Source organism: Elephas maximus, chromosome 2 (genome assembly GCF_024166365.1).
Source record: "Elephas maximus indicus isolate mEleMax1 chromosome 2, mEleMax1 primary haplotype, whole genome shotgun sequence".
Lineage (NCBI taxonomy): Eukaryota > Metazoa > Chordata > Mammalia > Proboscidea > Elephantidae > Elephas > Elephas maximus.
Window position 1 is genome coordinate 205,370,462 of NC_064820.1, and position 20,162 is coordinate 205,390,623.

General features: G+C 37.5%; 1 protein-coding gene across 1 annotated transcript; it reads left to right on the top strand.

The window, feature by feature from the left end:
* The first annotated feature begins 17,833 nt into the window (after positions 1–17,833).
* On the top strand, positions 17,834–18,772 carry LOC126070409 (olfactory receptor 2T33-like). Its single transcript, XM_049874611.1, has one exon. The coding sequence runs from the start codon at positions 17,834–17,836 to the stop codon at positions 18,770–18,772; it is 939 nt and encodes a 312-aa protein (XP_049730568.1).
* The last annotated feature ends 1,390 nt before the right edge of the window (positions 18,773–20,162 follow it).

Sequence of the window (20,162 nt, forward strand, 5' to 3'; positions counted from 1 at the left end):
ATATGCACAGCAAAACATACACGAATTCAACAGTTTCTACATATACAACTTAGTGACGTTTATTACAGACTGTACTGGCTTCCCCAGTATTGTGTACTGTCTTACCCTTCACCAAAGTTACTGTTTATCTATTGCCTGTCAAGAGTCTTTCCACCCCCACTCCTCCAACCCTCCTAACATCAAAGATTGTTTCTTTCTCTATGTAAATCTTTTCATGAGTTTTTACAGTAGTGGTTTCATACAATATTTGTCTTTTTGTGATTGACTTATTTCACTCAGCATAATGTTCTCCAGAATGAATCCATGTCCTGTGATGATTTACAGATTCATCATTGTTCTTTAGCATTGTGTAATATTCCATTGTGTGTATGTACCACAGTTAGTTTATCCATTCATCTATAGATGGGCATCTTGGTTGTTTCCCTTTTTTTGCTATTGTGAACAATGCTGCAATGAACTTGGGTGTACATATATCTATTCATGTGACAACACTTATTTCTCTAGGATATATTCCTAAAAGTGGGGTTCCTGGATCATGTGGTATTTCTACTTCTAGCTTTCTAAGGAAGTGCCATACTATTTTACAAAATGGTTGTATCGTTTTGCATTCCCACCAGCAGTGCATAATAGTGCCAATCTCCCAGCAGCCTCTCCAACATTTGTTATTTTCTGTTATTGATTCATGCCAGTTGCCAGGGTGAGATCTGCATCCCACTTTGGTGAGTGGCATCTGGGTTCTTAAAAGCTAGCAAGCAGAAGTGGAGCCAAGATGGAGGAGTAGTCATACACTTCTGATGGTCCCTCTTACAAAAAAGACCCCCCAAAACAAGTGAATTGATTATATATATGAAAAGCTAGGAGACCTGAACATAAAAGGCAAATTTAGGAAATTGGGCCAAGAGGCAAGGGGATGGAGAGACAGTTAAGAAGCAGCAAGCAGTTGCTGTGCCTGACTCAGCAGCAACTGGTGCCCCTCAACCCCGATCCCCAGGCACGACCACAGCTGGGCTGACCTTTTGGGACACAGTTTCCTCAGCAAAAAAAAGAGCGAGTGGCACAGGACCAATTCACTGGTGGGACTGCGGCAGGGCTGGCAGTAGTTTTCAGGATGTGGTTTCCTTAGCCACAGAGAGCCAGTGGCACAGAATTTATTCATGTTTCAGGAATCAGCAAAGAACAGCATTCTTGGCAAAAGATAAGTGCTTTCATCTAATTTACCACATGGATCACATAGCACTCCTTTCAAAAGAACTCTCTCCCATTTATCTCATCCTTCCTCCCTCTGCCCCAGGCCCCAAACTCTCTTCAGTGACAGTCAATTTCTCTAGGCCTGCGATAGGTTCTGCTGCACAGACTGAGCCATTCTCCCAGCTTTGGAGAAGGAACAAGTTAACAAATGGGGAAAAAATAATGTGCCAGCTCCCCTAAGCTGGGAACTCAGGGCAGAAATGGCTCCTGTACAGGCACAAGTGATCCATGGGCTTTGAATGCCTTTCACCCCTGGATGGATGCATGTGGGCCCATTTCAGCACTAGACACTTGTTGTCACTGTGCAAGGGTGCATATCCCTGAGGTCTGACTTTAACTGTTTCAGCCGTGCAGTGGAGAGGTGGGTTTTTGACGTTTGACAACACTCTGCCTATTAAGCAGGGTCCTCACCTACCCAAATCGGGGCTTGAGTACTGATGGCTTCACCCACGCCACCTAGCCACCCTCGACAGGGGTCCAAGGATAAGTGGTGCCTCCCAGTCCTTATAGCTAAAAGCATTGGTTGCTTTTGGTACAGCTGCAGAGCCCACCCACTTCTCTGCGCTACAGAACAGGGACACATCTTTCTCACACACTGGAGGGACAGTGGTCAGTGACCTGCCTTGCTCAGAGGGTGGCCCCCTGCTGCCATCAGAAACCTGTGCATACTCCAATCACCCCTTCTCCTCTAAGACCACATGTGAGAGCCTGCACCACACACTTGGTGATTGACTACCTGAACACTTGAGCTGAATCCATATAAGAAAAGTGATTGGTCTCCTAAGCTCTTATACTTGTCTAGCTATCTGGCAACAGGACATTAGAGCTTCAAAGGCTCTGATAATCAAGCTAGTTCACTTGAACAGCCTATTTGGGTACATCAAAACAAAACAAAGCAAGACGCTAGGACACAGTAATCAAAAATAAAATAACTTAAAACAATAACTTATAGATGGCTCGGACCACAGTCAATATCGAATCACATAAAGGGAGACTATGATTGCTTCAACAAGCTCCCAAAACAAAGAATAAAGGAATCTTCTGGATGAAGATATCTTCCTGGAATTATCACAGGTAGAAAACAAAAGATTAATATAAAGGACTCTTCAAGAGATGAGGAAGGAGATCAGGCAAAACACAGAAGAAGCCATGGAACACACATATAAAGCAGCTGAGGAAATTAAGAAGGTTATTCAAGAGCATAATGACAAATTTAATAAGCTGCAAGAATTCATAGAGTGACAGCAATGAGAAATCCAAAAAGATTAATACAATTACAGAATTAGACAACTCAATAGAAAGTCAGAGGAGCAAAATTGAGGAAATGGCAGTCAGAATTAGTGAGATTGCAGATAAAACACTTGACACCAATATATTCAAAGAAAGGCCAGATAAAAGAATATTAAAAAGTGAAGAAACCCTAACAATCATGTGGGACTTTATCAAGAGAAATAACTTATGAGTGATTGGAGTAGCAGAACAGGGAGGAAAAACAGAATATACAGAGAGAATTGTTGAAGATTTGTTGACAGAAAACTTCCCTGATATGAAAGATGAGAAGATAATCTATACAAGATGCTCATTGAACCCCACACAAGGTAGGTCCAAAAAGAAAGTCACCAAGACATATTATAGTCAAACTTGCCAAAACAAAGGTTATGAGAGAATTTTAAGAGCTGCTAGGAATAAATGAAAAGTTGCCTACATAGGAGAGTCACTAAGAATAAACTCGGAGTACTCAGCAGAAACCATGAAGGCAAGAAGGCAATGGAATGACACATATAAAGCCATGAAGGGGTAAAAAAAAAAATACCAGCCAAGAATAGTATATCCAGCAAAACTCTCTTTCAAATATGAAGGCAAAATTAGGACAATCTCAGATAAACAGAAGTTTAGAGAATTTACAAAAATCAAAACAAAACTATAAGAAATACTAAAGGAAGTCTTCTAGTTAGAAAATCAATAACATCAGATAAAAACCCAAGACTACAATGCAGGACAGAGCAACCAGACATCAACCCAAATGGGGAAATCACAAAAATAGATGAAGATAAAAAACTCTGAAAACAGGGAAAGAGAGATGTAATTATGTAAAAGACAGCAACATTAAATCAATAAATTGGGACCAAAAATGTAGTTATAGAACTTTCACATGGAGAGGAAGTCAAGGCAATATAGAGAGATAAAGATTTGGTTTAAACTTAGAAAAATAGGAGTAAATGATTAGGTAACCACAAAGGAGACAATCCTACACGTCAAAATAAAATACAAGAAAAATATAAAGACTCAGGGAAAACAAAATCAACAACAATGAAGAAAAGGAAAGGCAATTTATAAGGAAAAACTACTTGGCACAAAAAATTAAGGTAAAAAAGAACCTGAGAACAACATGCAAGAAAAGACATCAAAATCAAGCACTAAACTCATGCCTACCCAAAATTATACTGAATATAAATCGACTAAATGCACCAGTAAAGAGACAGAAAGTGGCAGAATGGATTTAAAAAAAAAGACCTGTCCATATTCTGCCTACAAGGGACACATCTTAGACTTAAAGACACAAACAAACTAAACCTCAAAGGATGGAAAAAAATACATCAAGCAAACAAACGTCAAAAAAGAGCAGGAGTGGCAATATTAATCTCTAACAAAATAGTCTGTAAAGTAAAATCTACCACAAAGGAAAAGGAATGGCAGTACACAATGATTAAAGGGACAATACACCAGGAGGATATAACCATATCAAATATTTACGCACCCAGTGTTGGGGCTTCAAGATGCATAAAACAAACTCTAACAGCATTGAAAAGCAAGATAGACTGTTCGACAATAATAACAGGAGACTTAAACACACGATTTTTGGTGAAGGACAGAACATCCAGAGAGAATCTCAATAAAGACACGGAAGATCTAAATGTCACAACCAACCAACTTGACCTCAAAGAGGTATACAGAACATAAACAGGTATATTTTCTTTTCCAATGGCCATGCAACATTCTCTATTAGGTCACATATTAGGTCATAAAGCAAGACTTAACAGAATCCAAAATATCAAAATATTACGAAGCATCTTCTCTGACCATAAAGCCATAAAAGTAGAAATCAATAACACAAAAAGCAGGGAAAAGAAATCAAACACATGGAACCTGATTCAGAAACAACTCGATTAAATAAGAAATTAAATACAGAATAAAGAAACTAAGAGAATCAAAGGAGAATGAAAACACTTCCTATCAGAACCTTTGGGACACAGCTAAGGCAACCCTCAGAGGTCAATTTATAGCATTAAGTGCACAAATCCCAAAAGAAGATAGGGCCAAAATCAAAGAGTTATTCCTACAATTTGAACAAATAGAAAGAGGGCAACAAAAGAAACCCTTGGGCACCAGAAAAAGGCAAATAATAAAAACTAGAGCAGAATTCAATGAAATAGAGAACAGAAAAACAATCAAAAGTCTTAACAAGACCATAAGTTGGTTCTGGGAAAAGTTTAAAAAAAAATCAATAAACCATTGGCCAGACTGACAAAAGAAAACCAGGAGAGGAAGCAAATAAACTGAATAAGAAATGAGGTGGGCAATATCACAAAGCACCCAAGTGAAATTCAAAGAATTATATCAGATTACTATGAAAAATTGTACTACAACAAATTTGAAAACCTAGGAGAAATGGACAAATTTCTAGAAACACACTACCTACCTTCAGTAACACAAACAGAGGTAGAAGAAATAAATAAACCCATAACAAAAGAAGAGATTGAAAAGGTATTTTAAAAACTACTCCTGCAAAATAATAATAATAATAATAACCTGGCCCTCATATCTCACTGGATAATTCTACCAAAGTTTCAGAGAAGAGTCAACAGCCCACTACTAAAGATATTTTAGAGCATAGAAAAGATGGAATACTTCCAAATTCATTCTATGAAGCCAGCCTTTCCCTGATACCAAAACCAGGAAAAGACACCCCTCCCCGCAAAAAAAAATTACAAACATATATCCCTCATAAATTTGGATGCAGAAATCCTCAACAAAATTCTAGCCAACAGAATTCAAAAACATATAAAAAAAAATAATAATTCACATGACCAAGTGGGATCCATACCAGGTATGCAGGGATGGTTCAACATTAGAAAAACAATTAATGGAATCCATCATATAAATAAAACAAAAGACAAGAACCACATGATCTTATCAATTGGTGCAGAAAAGTCATTTAACAAAGTCCAACACACATTCATGATAAAAATTCTCAGCAAAATAGGAATAGAAGGGAAATTTCTCAACATAATAAATAGCACTTAGACAAAGCCAAAAGACAACATCATCCTTAATGGAGAGAGTCTGAAAACATTCCCATTCAGATCTGGAACCAGACAAGGATGCCCTTTACCACCACTCTTATTCGACATTGTGTTGGAGGTCCTAGCCAGAGCAATTAGGCTAGAAAAAGAAATAAAGGACATCCAAATTGGTAAAGAAGAAGTAAAAATACTTGCAGATGATATGATCTTACACAAAGAAAACCCTAAATAATCCACAGGAAAACTACTGGAACGAATAGATGATTTCAGCAAAGTATCAGGATACAAGATAAACATACAAAAATCCGTTGGATTCCTCTATGCCAACAAAGAGAAGGTCGAAGAGGAAAATACCAAATCAATACCACTTACAGTAGCACCCAAGAAGATAAAATACTTATGAATAAATCTAACCAGAGATATAAAAGACCTGTACAAAGAAAACTAGAAGACACTGCTGCAAGAAACCAAGTGACCTACAGAAGTGGAAAAACATACCTTGCTCATGGATAGGAAGAATCAACATTGTAAAAATGTCTATTTTACTCAAAGCAATCTGCAGGTACAATGCAATTCCGATCCAAACACCAAGAACATTTTTCCACGAGATGGAGAAACAAATCACCAACTTCACATGGAAGGGAAAGAGGTCCTGGATAAGCAAAGCATTACTAAAATAAATAAATAAATAAATAAGTGGGAGGCCTCACATTACCAGATTTTAGAACTTTTTATACTGCCACAGTAGTCAAAACAGCCTGGTACTGGTACAACAACAGATACATAGACCAATGGAACAGAATTGAGAATTCAAACATAAATCCATCCACACGTGAGCAGCTGATACTTGCCAAAGGCCCAAAATCTGTTAAATGGGGAAAAGATAGTCTCTTTAACAAACAGTGCTGGCATAACTGGATATCCATCTGCAAAAAAAATGAAAGAAGACCCATACCTCATACCAGGCACACAAAAAAAAAAAAGCTTGAAATGGACCAGAGACCTTAATATAAAATCTAAAATAATAAAGATCATAGAAGAAAAAATAGGGGCAATGCTGGCAACCCTAATACATGGCATAAACAGTATACAAAACATTACTAACAATGCACAAACGCCAGAAGATAAACTAGATAACTGGGAGCTCCTAAAAATCAAACACTTATGCTCATCCAAAGACTTCACCAAATGAGTAAAAAGGTTACCTACAGACTGGGAAAATGTTTTTGGCTGTGACAAATCTGATGAGCAGTGTCTGATCTCTAAAATCTACATGATACTGCAAAAACTCAATAACAAAAAGACAACACAGTCAAAAGTGAGCAAGGGGTATGAACAGGCATATCACCAGAGAAGTCTTTCGGACAGCTAACAGATACTTGAGGAAATCCTTATGATCATTAGCCATTAGAGAAATGCAAATCAAAACCATCTCACCCCAACAAGGCTGGCATTAATCAAAAAAACACAAAATAATAAATGTTGGAGACGTTGTGGAGAGACTGGAACATTATACAGTGCTCGTGGGAATGTAAAATGCTACAACCACTTTGGAAATCAATTTGGCACTTCCTTAAAAAGCTAGGAAAAAAAAGAAAACTACCATAGATCTAGCAATCCCACTCCTTGGAATATATCCTAGAGAAATAAGAGCCCTCACACAAACAGATATGTGCACAACCATGTTCGTTGCAGCACTGTTTACAATAGGAAAAAGTTGGAAGCAAACAAGGTGCCCATCAATGGATAAACGGATAAGTAAATCACAGTATGTTCGCGTTATGGAATACTACACAACAATTGAGAACAACGATGAACCTGTGAACCATCTCATAAGATGGAGGAATCTGGAAGGCATTATGCTGAGTGAAATTATTCAGCTGCAAAAGGAGCAATATTGTAGGAAACTACTATTATAAGAACTTGAGAAAAAGTTTAAACACAGAAGAAATTATTCTTAGATGGTTATGACAGTGGGAAGCTAGGGAGAGGGGTATTCTTTAATTAGATAGTAGATAAGAACTATTTTAAGTGAAGGAAAAGACAATACACAATGCAGGGGAGGTCAGCACAACTGGACTAAACCAAAAACAAAGAAGTTTCCTGAAAAAGACCAAATGCTCCCAAGGCCAGGGTAGCAGGGATGAGAGGTTGTGGACCATGGTTTCAGTGGACAGTTAGATCAATTGGCAAAACAAAATGTATTAAGAAATCGTTCTGCATCCCACTTTGTGAATGGCGTCTAGGGTCTTAAATGCTAGCAAGTGGCTATCTTAAATGCATCTATCGGTCTCAACCAAACTGGAGCAAAGGAGAATGAAGAACACCAAAGATGGGTAAAGATGGGCCCAAGAGACAGAAAGGTCCAGCCTGAGACCAGAACTAGATGGTGCCAGGCTACCACCAATGACTGCCATGACATGGAACACAACAGAGAATCCCTGATAGAGCAGGAGAACAGTGGGATGCAGATCTCAAATCCTCATAAAAAGACCAGATTTAGTGGTCTGACTAAGAGTAGAGGGACCCCTGAGGTCATGGTTCTCAGAGCCTTTGTTGGCCCAAGACTGGAACCATTCTGGAAGCCAACTCTTCAGAGAGGGATTGGACTGGACTATACGAAGAAAATGATACTGATAAGGAGTGAACTTCTTGGCTCAAGTAGACAAATGGGACTATGTGGGCAACTCCCATCTGTAGGCAAGATGAAAAGGCAGATGGGGACAGGAGCTGGTTGAATGGACAGGGGGAATATAGGGTGGAGAGGAGGAGTGTGCTGTCTCATTAGGGGGTGTCATGGTTTGAACTATATCCCCCCAAAAATGTATGTATCAACTTGATTAGGCCATGATTCCCAGTATTGTATGGTTGTCCTCCATTTTGTGATTGAATTTATGTTGAAAGGATTAGGGTGGGATTGTAACACAACCCTTACTCAGGTCCAATGTAAAGGGAGTTTCCTGGGGAGTGGCCTACACCACCTTTTATCTCTCAAGAGATAAAAGGAAAGAGAAGCAAGCAATGAATTGGGGACCTCATACCACCAAGAAAGCACCAGGAGCAGAGTGCATCCTTTGGACCTGGGGTCCCTGCTCCTGAGAAGTTCCTCGACCATGGGAAGATTGGGGACAAGGACCTTCTTCCAGAGCCGACAGAGAAAGAAAGCCTTCCCCTGGAGGTGATGCCTTGAATTTGGACTTTTAGCCTACTTTACCGTGATGAAATAAATTTCTCTTTGTTAAAGCCATCCACTTGTGGTATTTCTGTTATGGCAGTACTAGATGACTAAGACAGGGGGAGAGCAGCTATGAATACATAGCAAGATGGGTATAAGTTTTTGTATTAGAGACTGACTTGATTTGTAAACTTCCACTTAAAGCAAAATAAATTTTTAAAAAAAGCTAGCAAGTGCTATGTGAGATGCGTCAATTGGTCTCAACTCACCTGGAGCAAAGGAGAATGAATAACACTAACGACACCTGGAAAATATTAGCACAAGAAAAAGTTAGGGCCACATAAATCAGAGGTTCCATCAGCCTGAGACTGGAAGAACTAGATGGTGCCTGGCTGCCACCAATGACTTCCCTGACAGGGAAAACAACAGAGAATCCCTGATGGAGCAGAAGAAAAGTGGGATTCGGACATCAAATTCTAGTAAAAAGACCAGACTTAATGGTCTGACTGAGACTGGAGGGACCCTCAGAGGGCATGGCCCCCAGACTCTCTGTTAGCCCAGACCTAAAACCATTCTCTAAGCCAACTCTTCAGACAAAGATTAGACTAGCCTTTAAGACATAAAATGATAGTGGTGAGGGGTGTCCTTCTTAGTTCAAGCAGACACAGGAGACTATGTGGGCAGCTCCTGTCTGGAGGCCAGATGGGAAGGAAGGCGGGGATAGTTGCTGGTTGAATGGATACGGGAAATACAGGGTAGAGAGGAGCGTGCTGTCATATTGTAGGGAGAGCAACTAGGGTCACATAACATCGTGTGTACAAGTTCTTGTAGGAGAAACTGACCTGAATTGTAAACTTTCCTTTAAAGCACTATATATATATATGTATATATATAAAGTTTGAAAAGGAGAAAAAGAATGAAGAGGAAATGTTTGTCAAATGTCAATACCTGAAATTTAGGATAAACTAATAAACATACTAACAACTTCAGCTGGGAATGTGGCTGTCATTGACTTGTTTTTTTGCTTTGTTGTTTTTGTAACAAATCAACATTTATTGAGGTAAGTATAAAGTTACTTGTACAAATTTCCTATTCACCTTCAAGCATATAGACGAGCAGTGTTTTGAATTTGCTTTGTCGAACATGACTGAACTAAGCCTAACCAGTTTGAAGAATGATATCTAATGTTTCAAATGTCTCCACTTAGTGATGTTGAACTTCAAATATGTTTTAAGTAATAGGGGACCAATTAGTTAAATCAAAATGTAATGCTTAAATGATCTAATTCTAGAAGTTCACTGTAAGAGATAAATAAGAACTATATATATGTATATATATACTTAGGAATTATGTTAAAACTATGTTTTATAAACAGTAGTAATAGTACTTTTTTAAAACTTCTTGAAGAACAGATGCAGCATCAATTAAGTTAAACTAAAAAGATATCAGTCAGGACTAAAGAGCAAAAACAAATCAGATGTCCTGCTGTGTATATGGATGTTCAGGAGCTGGCTGCTATAAACTCAAATCAAACCAGCCATCCCCCTGGATTCTCGCACCCTCGAAGCTCACCCCTTCTGCTCCCCTGGGCATATAAGGATGCAGGGGATGCCCTGACCCTCTTGACCACTACCCTAAGCTGCATGTGGAACACCAGGTACAAAGGGACAATTTGGAAAACCTTGGATTTCAAACGCTAATTATAACAACTTTTTTTCTTTTTTAGGTGGTTGAAGTTTCTGTTGGTCAGAACAATTACCAACCAACTTTCTTGAGTGCTTTTCTCACAATGGCTGATCTACCTTTGATGGAAGGATATGGTGCTTCCCAATTGCTTCTCCAGGTCTTCAGCCATATTCAGGTAGGACCAAAAGTGCTGATGTGTAAGGCTGATTTTTCATACAGTTTTGGATGTATCTTCTCTGTTTATAAGTGATAACCCTTCTCCTTCACTGATTTTCTTAGTGGTTACATCCTCATACTCTTTGTATAGTTCAGGCAATATCTGCAGTTTTATCTGAAACTTTCACCCTGTGCAAGGTCACACTGTAAAGATTTGCTCTACATGGAGACTTTTAATCAGAACTGAAAGCACCTCGGTCATGTGGAAGTTTTCAAGCACTGTCTTCTATTCTTTCAGCCCCTGACCCATCTCTCCCACTCACTATCTTCTTGGACAAGTAGTTTCAGCTTTCCTGAAGCTCAATATTGTCATCCAATTCATTAACTATTTCCTCTGAATTGTTCTATGTTCTCCTGAGATGGCTTTAAGATATTTTTGGCCTCAGTCACTTGATTGGAGGATTGTGATGCCTCTTTAGTGACTGTGTCTGTCCTTCTTGAGGAGCCATCATCTCTGTGAAATAAAAGTTGAGGGTACCTACTTGTCAGCTCTCTGTGAAGAAGGTCTACTGTACCCCACAGAGAAGAGGTGGATCTGTTCTCATCTTTATTCAGTGCTGTCGAACACAGACTCTGTATGTTTAGAAGACTGACCTGCACCACAGGTGTCACAAAGGCTTTTAAGGATTCTGTTTAATTTTCTCTTGGAGTTTATGATACTTTTCAACTTGGAGAAAAATTCACTTGGTTATTTATCTCTCCTTCAGAATGCTTTGGCTTTTTACTGTTGTAACAATCAAAGCAACACATACCAGAATTTCCATGGGAAACTCAAGCACACTGCAGCCTTGTGCCATCCAAGCACAGCATAACTGCTGCAGTACTAGCTGCAAAGATTTTTGAGGCCATCAGCAGACCTCAGAGACTCCAAAGGGCACTACAGCTTTGTCTCTGGCCAGTAGTTTCAGGGCTACAACTCCCTGCCTGAAACCCTGTGAGTGTCCTAAACTTAACCTCAAAAAAGTACCTGGTACCAGGCCAGACCATCAGTGAGGCTGAAGAGATAGGACCTCTCTAACTGTGCTCTGGTCACTGCACAAGTTATAAAGGTTATAATCTGTACAGGACATTGGGGAAAGTGGAGAGGCTGATTACTGACAGGGCCAACTAGCCTATGAGCTGTGATCACTCCAGGCCAGACATAGTCTCACAGGGAACCAGGTGGATACAAGCAGTGCCAGGCCCTAAACAAACCTCTACAAAGGAGAGTGAATAGCCTGGATTTCCAAACCTGGTCCTGTCTCTTTAATAGCTTCTTAAATGGGGCTCCAACATTATAAACAATATCTTAGGAAAGCATTGCAGATTCTAAATCATGTTCCTAAACAGTGTTTTTTTTTAGGATGGACTATCCTATGAGAGGGAATCTTCATGGTGTAGTGGTTAAGAGTTCAGCTGCTAACCCACAGGTCAGCAGTTTGAGTCAACCAGGTGCTCCTTGGAAACCCTATGGAGCAGTTCTACTCTGTCCTATAAGTCGCTATGAGTCGGAATCCACTCGATGACAATGGCTTTTTTTTTTATTCTATGAGATTGACTATCCCATGAGGTTGTCAGTTTTATGAGGTTTTTAATCACTTTTAACTGTTAAAGTTAAGCTCTGACAGATTATAGGGCTTTTATAAGGACACAATCTGACTCGAAGTAAGGGTTTTTTTTTTTTTTTTTCTTGCTTTATTTTGGTAAAAAATCTAAATTCCTAATGTGGACACTTTCTTTTCTCCTCAATTTTTAATATTTCTTTTTAGTTTTGATTATATAACACAAAAATTCACTATTTTAACCATTTTATTGGACATTATTTATTGAGACAATATATATAAATAACAATATATTAGCTATTTCAACCTTTTTTACATGTAAAATTCAGTGACATTAATCATGTTCACCACGTTGTGCAATCATCACCATTATCCATTTCCAAAATTTTTTACTGCCCTTTCTTAATGGAAATTCAGAACCCCCTAAGCAATAATTTCCCTGTTCCACTCTTCCCCCAGCCCCTGGTAACCACTAATAAACTCGGTCACTATGCATTTGCCTATGAAAGTCAGTAATTTTATTGTGCATACTTTATAAGAGGAACATGAAAATCACTGATAATGGTTATTCATAGAATGAGTAAAGAGTAAAACAGGCTAAAAACAAAGTGTAATTGCCAAAAATTAGGACTCAGTTAGTTTACAGCTTATCAGAGCACTGAAATTTAATACAGGATAGACCAAATTTCACTTTTAGGTGATTTATTTAAGGCAGAGCCAAATTTCACTTTTCAGTGGCTTATTTAAGGCAGTTATTCTCAAAGTGTAATACCTAGAGGAGCAGCATCAGTGCCACCTGGGATCTTATTGGTAATGAACATTCTCAGGCCCCACCCCATAGCTACTGATCAGAAACTGGGATGAGCCCAGCATCTGTATTAACATTCCTTCTGGGAGTTTCAGATGTTCCATAATGTTTGAAAACCACAGATGTAATGCTATTTAATCATTAAAATTCTACTACGATATCTCAGAATGGCTAAATATAAGCATGTTTCCTAGGATCCTTAATGTTGTTTACTTTACCATAAACTGTACAAGTTCATAGGTCAAGGGTCTGTTTACATGTATCACACAATTATTTCCAACATATAATTTCAAAAAAAATAAACAATCTGTTTATTTCAGGTATTTAATTCACATTTGGTCAGTTCAAGGAGGATCTCTGAGCAGAACACCAGTTTTTGCCTTTGTCCATTCCAGCCTCTTTTGCATTCCTCGTCTTTAACTATGCCCCATCTCTTCATCCCTCTACTCATGGTGCTTTAACTGTTATAAAAGCCTGGAAAGTAAATTGGTTCATTGAATTCATTTACCACTTAACACACATTTTAACCTGTGTTCCCTTGCCAAAGGTGATTTGTCATTTAAAGTGGCATTGCTCTAGGGAAGGTATTTTTAGATGTAGGAAAATTTCAGTGGTCATATAGGACCTTTAATTAAATATGGCATGAAGCCAAGGGTGGAAAGCAGTACCTTCAACACTGATGTAAGCAAACAGGTGCAGTCAACCTATCAAAAGGATTTGGTACCATATATATGTCTCCTTGACTATGATTCCCCACTATGGAGGTGAGTTTACTTTTGTCAAGAATTATGATTCTATTATTTTAGGTTATCCTTTCAAATTACTGGTATCTATTATGGTTTTGGAATCTTGCATGTGAAGTTTGAATTATAGGATAACCTCTGTAAAATCCCATCCACAAGTGATACAACACAAAAGCTCCCTTTTGTCCACATGATATTCCGAAGATGTAAGACATGGACTATGTCTACACAGTCAGCAGGCCAAAACTCTTGTTAAATAAGAAGTCAGTTCAGTCAAACGATTGAGCTCATATTAGCAGAATTTTTCACTGAAGAGAGGCCTTTTCCAGAAATTAACCTTGTTATTTCAGTATTTTGTGGACATAGAGACACTGTGGTTGTGGAGGGCAGGATGGCAGAAGGAAGGAAAAAGGAGAGTGTGGAATGAAACGCCTGTAGTTCAGGACAATGGTTCTCTACCTGTGCTTACAAGTAAGTGTGAGTACAGAAAAGGGGACAATCATCTGTTTCCTTACACTCATCACAAAGGGCATAGCTTGAGGTTAATAGACACAAAATTGTTTAGATAGTTCTCAAATAATAGACATAGAATAAATAAGAAAAAACCAGGCAAGTAAAACTATTACTTTAAACATAATGAAAAGAAATTTCCATATCTCTGAAGGATATATACATGAAGAATTTGAAAAATTATACATAACCTATTCCAGGAGGGGGAAGATTTCTTCCACTTGGGGGGGGGGGAATATGTGTGTGTGTATATATATGTATATATATATATATATATACTTAAGCTAAATACATTTTACGTGCAGTATGTATTTAGTTTTAAAAAATTCAATTCCAACTATCCTGTTTAACAGCTTATTTTAATTCACTTTATAAGTTTACCTACAGGAGAAATACTATTAAGCATCTGTTCAATTTTCCTTAAATGCTGAATTTATATATAGCTTTTAAACTATGGGCTAAATATTTCATTTAATAAGTAAATGCAGCTATATATCCATAAATTAAAAGAAAAAAAATTAAACATCCTTCATATGTATTTGATGAAAAAAAATCAAACTTCCTTAGCCTTATATGTATGAGAGTTTTAAGAAGTATATTTAAACTGATGGCTGTATTAGATTATCTGACTGATACAATGTGTTGAGAAGTCTAATTTGATACAATATTATACAGCATAGCTTTTCACAGCACAGAATAATACAGATTTTTTATCAGTCTATCTATCTACCTTCTTATTTATTAATTTTTCATTTTAAAGTAAAAAGTCATGGCTCCAATTGAAATGACATTTTAATTAGACATGAAAGTGTATGTGTATCTTCATCATCTATGTATCTCCTTATGCCTATAGAATATTTATTACTGAAACTGATAACTGTTTAGATTATCTTAACCATACAATACAATATCATACAAGATAGAAGGTGGTGTAAATCAACAAGGATTGACTTGATTTGGTAAAGTCCACTCAATTTTCCCAATTTCCAGGGCTGAAACAGCCATCTCTCTCTCTCTATTTTTTAAACTCAATATATTTTATGTAAAATATATATAGTTTTTAAAAAAATTCAATTGAAGCTATCCTGTTTAACAGCTTACTTTTAATTTGCTTTATAAGTTTACCTATAGAAGAAATAGTATTAAGCATCTGTTCACTTTTCCTTAAATGCTGAGTTTATGTATAGCTCAAAGATACTGCCTGTATTATGTATTGTACCAGATCAAATTCTAAAACAGGATGGCCACTTAGATTTAGAAATCTTAGAGTTTTTCATTCATATTTGCAACATTGGGTCAATTGGTGTTTTATGCTATGACTTTCAAGCTGCTTCTTATGTGGAAAAAATTGCAACATATGCTCTAGGTTGGCAAATTAAAATAAAGAAAAAATACGTTTGAATAGTTGAACTAGTATTTTAGAAAAAAAGTTCTTTTTTAAAAGTATTTTAAAATTATTTCAAATCTATTTCATACACAAAGTAGTTTTTAATTCTTATAGCAACCTTCTTAGAAGGTTTATGATTTAAAAGTTATGAGTCTTTTTAAGGAAAAAGAAAGCAATTAACTTCTCCCTCATTCCATAGGGAAAAAAAACGACAGAAATGAATCTTAAACCAGGACTTCTTATCCTGAGTACAGTGTTCTTTTGTCCATGCATCCCCACATCAATAGGATGAATCTTTTTGAAGACATAATTGAGGCAGGGAAACCTGCAGTCAAGGAGTTAGGGACCTAGGGTAGTTATAGGAGAAAGGTGCTGAGCTGGATATACTAGAGACAATGGTGCTAATTAACAAGGATTGGCAAAATCTTGATTAGGTAGAGTAGACTGTTTGTTCCCCTGGTTTTCAGAGCTTAAACAGCCATCTCAAAGATACTGGTGTTATTATGTGTTGTGTTGATTCAAGCCTGGGTATGCATGTCAGAGACCACCCGCTCATGAGATGGCTGTGCAAGAGAAGGACTCTGACTGCCACCTAATTTTTGTAGCAGTAGTGTATTTACGAGATCAGACCCTACAGATTAAAAATGTCATCCCCATTTCTGTGTCTGCACTCATCTACGATCAGAAAAGCACTAGATCAAAGATTTGGATGAAATCAGTGTGGTTGGTTCATACCAGAAATAAAGAAGTCTACATCCTCTATATGCACCAAGGCACTACATAGACGTCATCTCTGTTAAGGAAAGAGAGGATTAGCTTATTTTGGCCTTCCTCAATTTATGAGTTTACAAGTCTTGTTCTTAGTATAAACTTAAAGAATTGGAACACTCGAAAACCTTTCTTGTACTCAGTGTATGACAGCTCCCAACTGCAACCATTTCAGAAAGAAGTTATATGCATATCTGTAGGTTCAATCATTTCAATTGTGTCTACAAGAAAAGAATGTTGCTCTAAAAAAAAAAAAGCAGTTTTTTTTTTAATTTAAAATATTAGCATAGCTGCAAACAAATGTAAAAATGTAACAGGTGAGTATTTTTTGTGTAAAAACACTATGTATATTAAAATCTAAAACTATCTTGGAAAGACAGAGCATAAACCTAAATTGGGAATTTTTAAAAATGAATTAACCAGTGTGTTTTCTTCTCCAAATCTACTTAATACTTTCCCTGTGACTGATAATTATGCTCTATGGAAATCATTTAAATTTTTTTTTTTTAATTATTTCTTGTCCTTTTAATCACCTCCCTGCTTTTTATAGACATTGCTCTTATTATCATACCAAAACTCCTGTCATGATTGCCCTTGGACATTGAGCCTGGCCCCTCTAACTCTCATCTAACTGCATGGTTTGAAATTGTATATGAGCCATGCCAGCAAGTTCTTGAAGTCTGAGGAAAGAATGTTGATTTTATTCCAAGCATAATGGGTGTATACCAAAGATTCAAGGCAGGGAGTGGTTAACTAGAATAAAAACTGTTACTTTATGAGAGAAACAAAATAATGTTTTCATCCATTATTTTTGAGATAATTATTTTTCTTCAAATGAGATATTTAATTTAATTCTCAATCATATCTTCCATTTTATGATCTTTGTAACCCACCATAAATCAACTCTAAATTTTTATTTTAAAAACAGTGAGTATGTTTATAATTTCAAGAGTTGGATGTAAATTATCTGTGATTGAGAAAAATCTAAATAGACTTCTATCTGAGACTTTCTTTTCTCAAATGGTTAATTTTGATATCAGTATTTTTATATATATATAGTAAAAACCCAAAATAATTACAATATTTGTAATTGAAAAGGCCAATGGGAACTATTTAACATTCTTTAGTCCTTAACAATTGAGAGCATACTTTTCTCCTAGTACCTAATTTGATCTGTTCTGATCTATTATCAAACTTGGCCAATACACTATGGTGTGAAGGGGTATATTGACCCCAATTGATACCTTAAAGAGTTGAGCTATTGAGAAGTAGAATGATAGGCTATGATGAAACATTTCAACTGGGAGGTTAGGGCTTTGAATCAGGACACTGGATTCCCAATACAGTACATATCTAGAAAGTTATACAGTCAAACTAAGATTTTTAGATAACAGAACTCCTCTTCTTGTCTTAACTTTCTGTAGGCAGTGTTACTCCAGTAGAAATCATGGAGAAGAGAAATGCCACTTCAGATTTTATTCTCTTGGGACTCTTCCAGCACACTAGCTTCCACCTCTTCCTCTTCATCGTGGTGCTGATAGTAGCCATTGCTTCCCTGGTGGGCAATGCCCTCACAATCCTCCTGATTCACTGGGACCACCGGCTTCACACACCCATGTACTTACTGCTGAGCCAACTCTCCTTCATGGACACAATGCTGGTTATCACCACTGTGCCCCAAATGACATCTGGTTTTCTGACAGGCAAGAAGTCCATCTCCCCTGCTGAATGTGGGTTACAGATCTTTGCCTACCCCACCTTGGGTGGTGGAGAGTGCTTCCTCTTAGCAGCCATGTCCTATGACCGCTATGTGGCAGTGTGTCATCCACTACGATATAACATTCTCATGAACTGGCAGCTGTGCCTGAGAATGACCTTAGGGTCTTGGTTTCTGGGGGCAGCTGATGGTCTCGTGCAGGCAGTGGCTACCCTGAGCTTCCCTTTCTGCAGTGCTCATGAGATTGATCATTTCTTCTGTGAGGCCCCCTCACTGCTGCGTTTGGCTTGTGCTGACAGTTCAGTCTTCGAAAATGTCATGTACATCTGTTGTGTGGTAATGCTCCTTGTGCCTTTATTTCTCATCCTGATATCCTACAGTCTCATCCTAGCTGCAGTTCTCCACATGCCTTCTACAGAAGCCCGCAAGAAGGCCTTTGCCACGTGCTCGTCACACTTGACTGTGGTGGGACTGTTTTATGGGGCTGCCATTTTTACCTATATGAGACCAAAGTCCTACAGATCAGCTAACCATGATAAGGTTGTGTCAGCTTTCTATACCATCTTCACACCTGCATTGAACCCCCTCATTTATAGTCTGAGGAACAATGAGGTGAAAGGAGCCTTGAAAAGGTGGCTTGGGAAATGCACTAACTTAAAACATCAATAAAACAGTCCCACGGTTTAGAGTTAGACAACCTCAAACTTGTGTTGCTGTTGCTAAGTGTTTTCAAGTAGTTTTTGACTCAGAGCATCCCTATATAAAAATGTACAAAACTCTGTCCAGTCCTACATCATTCCTCACGACAGGTGCTATGTTTGAGTCCAGCGTTGCAGCCACTATGTCTATCCAACTCATTGAGGTCTTCCTCTTTTTCACTGACCCTCTCGTTTACCAAGAATGATGTCCTTTTCCAGGGACTGGCCCCTCCTGAAAACATGTCCAAAAAAAGTCTCATCATACTCCCTTCTAAGAATCATTGTGGCTGTACTTCTTCCAGGAAAAATTTGTTTGCTCTTCTGCAGTCCACAGTATGCTCAATATTCTTCTCCAACAAAAACATCAATTCTTCTGTCATCCTTATTCATTGTCCAGCTTTTGCATGCATATGAGATGACTGAAAACACCATTATTTGGATCAGGCACACCTCAATCCTAAAGAGACATCTTTGCTTTTTAACACTTGAAAGAGGTCTTTTGTAACAGATTTGCCCAACAGAATATCTTGTTTGATTTCTTGACTGCTGCTTCTATGGATGTTAATTGTAGATCCAAGTAAAAGGAAATCCTTGAAAACTTCAGTATTTTCTTCATTTGTCATAATCTTACTTATTGGTTCAGTTGTAAGTATTTTTGTTCTTTTTTTTTTTAATATATACTGAAGGCTTTAGTCTTTGCTCTTGATCAGTAAAATTCTTCACTTTCAGCAATAAAATTTGTTGTCATCTGCATATGGTAGGTTGTTAATGAGTCTTCATCCAATTCTATAGTCCTGCTTCTCTGATTATTTGCTTAGCATACAGATTGAATAAATTATGGTGAAAGGATATAACCCTCATGCATACCTTTCCTGATTTTAAACCATGTAGTATCTCCTTTTTCTGTTCAAAGGACTGCATCTTAGTCTATGTAGCTTCCACATGAGTACAAGTAAGTGTTTCAGAATTCCCTTTCTTCACAATGTTATCCATAACTTGTTATGATCCACACAGTTGAACACCTTATTAGAGTCAATAAAACACAAGTGAACACCTTCCTGGTATTCTCCATTTCAACCAAGATCCATGTGACATAAACAATGATATTCCTCATTTCACATCCTCTCTTGAATCCTGCTTGAATTTCTGTCAGTACCCTTTCGATCTTGCAACACTCTTTGAATTATCTTTAGCAAAATTTTATTTGCATGTGATATTAATAATATTGTGTAAGTTCCTAAAATTATTGCTATTTCACACATTTTGTAAAAACTATCTCCTCTTTTTAAAATTGATAAAATCCATCTTTGTGTTCATTTACTCACATGTCATAATTAAACAGACTTCTGAATTATCTTAAA